Source organism: Anolis carolinensis, chromosome 6 (assembly GCF_035594765.1).
Source record: "Anolis carolinensis isolate JA03-04 chromosome 6, rAnoCar3.1.pri, whole genome shotgun sequence".
Taxonomy (NCBI): Eukaryota; Metazoa; Chordata; class Lepidosauria; order Squamata; family Dactyloidae; genus Anolis; species Anolis carolinensis.
Window position 1 is genome coordinate 33,409,446 of NC_085846.1, and position 7,437 is coordinate 33,416,882.

At 46.5% G+C, this 7,437-nt stretch overlaps 1 protein-coding gene across 2 annotated transcripts in view; it reads right to left on the reverse strand.

Annotated features, from left to right (window-relative positions):
- The window catches only part of LOC103279239 (gasdermin-A), a 37,918-nt gene extending 32,019 nt beyond the window's left edge, over positions 1-5,899 (reverse strand). Inside the window, exon 1 of one of the 2 annotated variants that reach the window (XM_062983997.1) lies at positions 5,782-5,899. In XM_062983997.1, the coding sequence (XP_062840067.1) occupies positions 5,782-5,854 (73 nt within the window). In that variant the 5' untranslated portion in view covers positions 5,855-5,899. The remainder of the gene's footprint in view (positions 1-5,781) is intronic. The other variant, XM_062983996.1, reaches the window with a different exon arrangement.
- Between the last annotated feature and the right edge of the window lie 1,538 nt (positions 5,900-7,437).

A 7,437-nucleotide genomic window follows, 5' to 3' on the forward strand; every position in this document is an offset into this window, starting at 1 on the left:
TGAGGAAGGCGCATGGGGGAAGTGATGCGGCACATGATATACAAGCATACCAGCTCATACAGGGAAAGGTTAAACTCACCTTTCCCTAATGAGGAGCCATCAATCAGATAATAACAAAAATAATACTTTATTTATATCCTGCTACCATCTCCCAAAAGGCGCTCAGGGCGGCTTACAAAGCACATAGTAATGCTGCAAGACATTAAAAAATACAGTAAAATACATAAACATTTAAAACAATAACTATCAATTAACATAAAATAATTTACATAAAAATGTACAAAAACCCTAATAAATTAAATAAAACTCAGTAAAACAGAGCAATAGTTGCAAGTTAAAATGGGCAGTGTCAATTTCAATTCGCATTAAAGATCACATTTCCTTTGTGGGATGTATAGGGCACCTAGTTCCAGCTGCACTTCTCCCACCAGAGGCCAATAGAAAATGGGCTTCCAAAGTTATAAAGCACAGAAGCAAACAAATAAATGCAGAAACCTGACTCCTTTCCCCTTTCAGTTATGAGAACTGTCCAAGGTAGAGAAACAGAGAAACATCCACGCCCCCATACTTCTTAGCCTTCACATCTCCTTCCAGCCTCAGACTGCAAAGGGAGTGCAAAAGGGATCAAGAATGCTCCCTAATACAAATGAAGATTACCTTGCCACCTGAAAATGGCTAATCATTGGCCATGAGGGGAAGAAGGACTCAAAACCCATCTGCCTGGCAGCAGGAGTCCAGTTGAATACAATCTTACATGGACCATAATTGCAGCAGCTACTGATGCTTCCTTACTGATCTATCTGTTACAAAATCTTAAGCACCACACCTCATGAAAAGAAAAGGCAGCATAGAATATACAGTGTGAAAATGTTGCTTTAAATCAAAGGAACCACATGACATAGCAGGCACAACAGTATCTAACAGCATAACTCAACATGGGGACTGCTTATAGCGTTATTATCAACCAGGTCAGTTTTGTAGGCAGGGTTACAGTCAAACCAAAGCCCTCTGGGGTGTTTTGGGGGCTCTGGGCCAGGGACCTGGGAGCATACAATCTTCCTGGAGGGACTGGTCTGGCTTTGGTAATTTAAAGCAAAACGGGGAGAGTGGCCAGGGCTCTGGCTGAACTCTTGCTCTGACCTTGGGATTGTGGGCTCTTCTCCCAGGTTCCAGAAGCCACTAAAGATAGTCCAAACATAACAGTGTGAAAAACACAGCATTTGGGTGAGGAAGGGAAGGGGGCCATGAAAGGCTCCTTTCTCTGGATGATTCCCAAGCCATCCTATGACTATGTAGGGAAGAAAGGCACCAAGGACTTCCTGGGTGTGTCCTTGTTCTGACCTTTGGTCTGTTGACTGTTTCTGCTCAGAGTCCACAGTCCTCCAAAGTAGAAGGAAACATCCAGTGAAGGAAGAAAGGAAGGGGGTTCTAAAGGGGGTGACATGCCTCTCTCCTTACTTTAGGAGACAGATTTTGGCCAAAGAGGCTCCTCTTGGGTGGGATCCCTGCAACCGTCAGGCATTGTTGGACTGCAAATCCCAAGAGTGTAGCAGGATTGGGAAGCCGACCCGCTTCTGCTATGTAGGTCACTTTCTATGAAGCCTTTAAACCACTAATTCCTATGTCGAATGGCTCAGGGAATAGGGTAAGTTTATCTTGGAGAAAAGAAGGCCGAGAGGGATATGAGAGCCGTGTGTAAATATCAGAGGGGAAAGCTTGTTTTCTGCTACCCTAGAGAGAAGGGCATAAAGGAGCAATGGATTCCAACTACAGGTAAAAAGATTCCACTTAAACACTTGTTTAACAGTTGATTTTACTGCCTGGGCGTTCAGTAGGGCTTCGTTATCTGAAGGGCTTGGATTGTGTCTTCCTGAATGGTAGAAGAGGGTTGGACTGGATGGCTTTTGGAGGTATCAGCCAACTTTGAGTCTATGAATGTATGAATTTGTGCTCCAGCAGCAGCTATAGTCACAGAAATCAAACTTGCCTCCTGCCCAATGGGACACCCTTCCAAATATTTAAATATGTCCCTCAGATCCCCTCTCCACCTTCTCCTTTCCAAGACAAATATTCCTGGTTTCCCCTGCCGCTCCTCAGAAGGAGTCATGGTTTCCAGACCTTTCACCCTTTTGATCGCCCTTCTCTGGACAGAGGACACATACCAGTGTGTCCATATCTTTCCTGACCTTTGCTACCCAGAACTGGACATAGTCTTATTCCAGGCAAGCTGTAACCAAAGCAGAAGAAATGCCCACCTTCAGAGGGAGACAGAGCTATAGGGACAGGAGATGATTTTTTTGGTTGAGTGTCCCATGTGGCCTGTGACTCCTGGAGGAAGACTCTTTACCCTTGGGTTCCTCGATCCTGTTTGCTCCTTGTACCTCAAAGAAGCTGGGCCAAGTCAGCAGTCAGCATCCAAGAAAGTAGGGTGATTCCACTTTGAGTCCCAGGTGGGCCTTCCTTGAAAAGGGGTGGGGATCCGGGAGCCCTCAGGTGTTATTGAATGAATGAATAACTGCTTTTTAAAAATCCTACTCCATCTCCCAAAGTGATTCAGAGCAGCTTACAAGAAAAAAAGGTCAAGAGGGATATTAGAGAATATCAGAAGGACTGTTACATCAAGGAGGGTTAAGCTTGTTTTTTGCTGCCCTAGAGAAGAAGGCATAAAGGAGCAATGATTCCACTTCAGGAAAAGAAATTCCACCTAAACATTAGGAAAAATTCCTGATGGAAAAAGGGATATGATGGACTGCAAATCCCAGCAACCCCTGGCAGCATGGTCAATGGAAAGAATTCTGAGGGTGGCAGTCCAGCACACTCTGGGGAGTCCAGTCCTGAGAGACAGAAGGGGGGGGGGGGAGAGATTGTAGCAGAAGGAAAAGCCCCTCTTCGGTAGAGCCTTGAGTCCCCTTCATTTTCTTGCAATTTCTAGGGAGAGAAAAGTCCCCCTTGGAGGTCAGCAGCCTGGTGGTGGAGGGGAAGCCTAAACATCTCTGAGAGTTCAGAATGGTACCTCCTGTCCATGTTTTCAGGGAGAGGATAGGCTAGGGGTCTGGGGGATTGCGGGTGTCCTAGGATGTTGCCTTCTTCCTAGGGCTGGCAAGGTCCTTGGGATGGGGCTGGCCTTGGGGCTCTTGGGGGGAATGGAAGGGAGAAGTAGAGTTCTTCTTCTGTCCCTTGCCTTTCTAGCAGCTTCCTTTCAGAAAGAATCACAATTCCTCCAAAGAAAGAACTACCTAGAGAGTTGGTGAGTGAAAGAAAGGAGCTGTAAAAAGGGGAGCTTGCCTCTCTCCCTCCTTCGCGGAAACAGATTCCGGCTCAGGGCCACCCTAAGAGCCCTTGAGTTCTGGGTGACCCTTCGCCGAAGAGGGAATCCCTCATGTTGTTGGAATGCAAATCCTAACAGCCCCAGGCAACGTGGTCATTGGGGAGGAAGGCTGGGGGTTGCAGTCCAACCCTGTCCAGGAATTCACCTGAGAAAGAGAGAGGAAGGGTGTGGCAAAGGGCACAGCACACACTTCCTTCTTCTTCCCCGTCAACAGAGCTTAAAGGAAGTTGGGATCCCTTGGAAGCTGTTCCTGCAGGAGGGGGCAGCCCAGAACCTCGATAAGAAGAGGTACTTCCTTACTAGGTTCAGGGGCACATGGTAGGCAGAGATCCCCTCCCTCAAATGAGGTCAAGGGGGCCTTGTCCTGCATCCTTATTCCAGGCGGGCTTGGGGAGCTCTACCTGAGAGGGGAAGACATCATCTGACCTGGCCTTGTTGTCTCTCTCTCCTTGCAGTGTCTATAAGCACCTTCAGAAGATATCAAAGGCCAGGAAGGGAAGGGGCAGTAAAAGGGGGTTGGACTCCTTCCTCTGCATCCCCCACCTCTTTTCCTCTCCCTGCCCCTCCTTTAACCTTCTTCCTACTACTCTGGTCCTCCTCCCCTGGGTTGTGTTCCTATTTCTTTTCTTTTGGCCGCATACCCACGAGGGAAGGGGACAGCCCCTGTTTCACTGTTCTGCCCAAATGTCTTTTGCAGGACCCTGAAGAGATGGTGCTGGAAGACATCTCCAGCCTGGAGGATGAGGTTTGGGATCCTCTCCCCTGTTCCAGTAGGTGTGTTCCTCTCTGACGGGAGGGATGACCATTGTTCCCCTTCTTGTCCTAGAGCAGTGTTTCTCAACCTGGGGTCCCCAGATGTTTTTGGCCTACAACTTCCAGAAATCCCAGCCAGTTTACCAGCTGTTAGTATTGCTGGGAGTTGAAGGCCAAAAACATTTGGGGACCCCAAGTTGAGAACCACTGTCCCAGAAGAGCCTCTTGCCTGTCTTCTTGTCCTGCCAGGCCTTAACTTCTTCTGCCGTTCTTTCAGATCTGTGGGCCAAGGGAAGCAGGTAAGACCCACATTTCTCCCTGGCAAGACCTGTGTCCACCATCAAGGAGGCATCACCCAATCCTTCCTCGGTACGCGAAGAGCGGCATCCTGTAGAGACCTTCTGGGTAGCAGGTTTATTTCAGGAGGTTGATGCTGACTATGGCTCCCTCTCCCTTCTTTTCATTCACAGGAATTGTGGTGAATTGATATGCGCCATACTCAGTTCACCTTATTGCAGCCTGGAGATGGCACTCAATCTCTTCCTAGCCAAGGTGAACAGGGGACTTTGGCTGGCCTAGGAGGGCAAGGAACAGGGCAGCCCTACTTCAGATGTGGCAACAATAAGGCCCCACCTGCGCCGAGTCTTTTGGGGGGGGGTTGGGGCTAGATAGGGGCCTCCTCTTTCCTGATCTTTAACAAGAGTCATCCTTGCATTTAACTCTTGTTCTTTCTCTCCGCAAATAAGTGACATCAGCCATCAGAGGGATCATTGGCCACATCAGGTACAACATTTGCCCACCTTTTTCTTTCATTTTCCTGCAGAGAATTGTGAAGATCATCTTGATGCTAGTTAAAAGGGTGGCCTGGGTAGCCTTCAACCAAATCTCCAAGAAAATGAGGGAAGAACCCAGCATCTGCCCTGAGGGAATGGCCCTGCATTTGCAGTAAGGAGCTAAGGGCTGGAGGAGGTTCAGAGAGAAGGCACGGCCTGGCCTCTCTGGCTGGGTTTCCTCACGAGGGTCCCTCTTGACTTCCAGGAGCCTCATCAAGTCCTCCTCCACCCTGCTCCAGCACCTGTGTTCCACCTGAGAGCATTGGGCCGGAGTGGTGGCCTTCTACATCCCGGTGGAGAGTACTGGTCAGCCTGGCTTTGGGACTGGAAGCAGGCCTTAGGACAAAATGGAGAGGCAAAATGAGGCAGTTCTTCCCTTCCTGGTTCCAGCCCTTCACACGTCTATTCTTCTCTTTCAGCTGCTGCACATTAGCCAGTGCACAGTTTCCCCGGAGAAGACCTGGACGCTGCTGATGGCCTGGTTTCAACATCGCAATCCAGCTGTTCACCCTCTTAACAGCCTTCTCTAGCTATCCCCTTACTCCGAATAAGAGATCAGGCTTTTGGGTAATCTTCCCCTGCAGGAGAAGAATAATAATAACTTAATTTTTGTATCCCGCCACTGTCTCCTTGAAGGGACTCGGGGTAGCTTACAAGCGGGACCAAGCCAAATAAAACAGACTTAACCAAATAAAAACACATTTAAAAATGCAAATAAACACATAACAAGCTAATCAAGCAACCAAAACCAGTAAAGTATTAGATCATCATTAAAATCATAACCAATCTTAATAATAAGAACCAGGATTATAGTGGGCATATCAAGACTAGAGAGGGTGGAGTCAGGCATGGTATAGTGAACCTTACCTATTAGGCCTAGAATGAAGCGTTGGTGGCAGTGAGTGAGGCAGCCTCCATTTTGTTGAGGAAGGCCAGGCATCCATCTTGAGTGTGGTTAGAAAGGGGGAGGAACTTAGAGAGAGATTCTTAGGATTGGCCAATCAGAGCAGATGGGAGGAGCCAAGTCTTAGAGTGCAGAAAAAAAAAGGCTCCAGGCAGTTCTGGTTTGAGGTTTGAAGAAGAAAGTTCTGTTTTGGGGTTTGAAGAAGAGAGTTCTGGTTTGAAGTTTGAAGAAGAGGGTTCTGTTTGAGGGTTTGAAGAGAGCAGTTTGGTTTTGGAGTTGGGAGAGTGTGTGTGAGAGAGAACTGAAAGCTGTGGAAACTGACAGGATAAGTCAGGCAGTTTGGATCTCTTGGGGGAGATAACTCAAGTGATTGTCTCTCAATATTGGGCTGGTTAATAGAAGGACTCTAGGTTAGAGTTAATTAACAACCATGGGGAACTTGTGTCTATTCTCAGCAAATAGAGTTTTTGTGACCAATAGATAGATAGATTGGGTGGAACTGTTTGAAACTAAGTGAAGTAAATCTGAAACATACAACTAAGTTAAGCTGAAGAACATCTGTAACCAATTACGCTTATGAACCTCTCTGAAGTAATCATTTACCTGTTTTCAAGAAAAATAAATTGTTATTCTATTTTTCAACTTTCAAGAGCATCCACAGTGTATATTTTCTATCAAGAAGTCTTAATAGAAGTTCCAGCAATACAATAATAAAATACCACAGAAAAGCCTCATAGTGAACATAATCAGTTTGGGAGCCTGGGGCGAGAACGGTGTGGGCAGAAAATGGGAGAAGTTTGCCTCAGACACATTTAACAACAAAAATCCTAAAGACATTTTAGGTTGGTGGCAGCTACCAGTTTTAAAAGCAAATCTGTTATAATTATTCTCTCAGCCTAGCCTCTCCCCGCTTTGCCTCCATTTCCGTTATATTGGTGGCAGAGGTGGGATACTATTATAAAAGATATTCCCCCTCCCCCCCCCCCCCCAATATTCCTTTATATTGGTGGCAGCGGTGGGATAATATTATATAAAAGATTTTCCCCACCTTGCCATCGTTTCCGTTATACATGGGCTTGTGCAAAAATAGATTGTAGGGCCAGGACTGGGGTAAAGTGCTGAATTCAGTTTGGCAGTTAATTGGATCTGGCAATCATAGACAGGGCCTAATCATTTCCAAATGCGCCGTGGAGAAAACTTTGAAACATTTGTACTTGGACATGCCTTTTGTCTTTACAAACAATGACTCTCCAGGGCTTTCTAAACAAATTCCTGGGGGGGGGGGGGTTCTTTCCCCCCAAATGTCGACATTTTAAGCGTATTTTAAGCATGGGGGCCAGCATTCTTTTCAAACATTTCAGGAAGTGGTAGGAAACTAAATTTTTGGTAATCATCTGGATGTTTGGCCAATTCTCTAATGTGATGGCATTTGTTGCTCCCAAGTTTAAAATGAAACATTTCCCCAATTTCTGAGAGTGGAGATTGTGGGAAGAGCCAAAACTACCGTTGTTAGGGAAAGCATTATCTTTTGCTCACCGAATTTTTACTTTGCCAGAACAATTTCTTTTTTAAAGGAAATAGTCTTTCTGGGTCCTTTGCTTCCCTTCCATTCCTTCTGT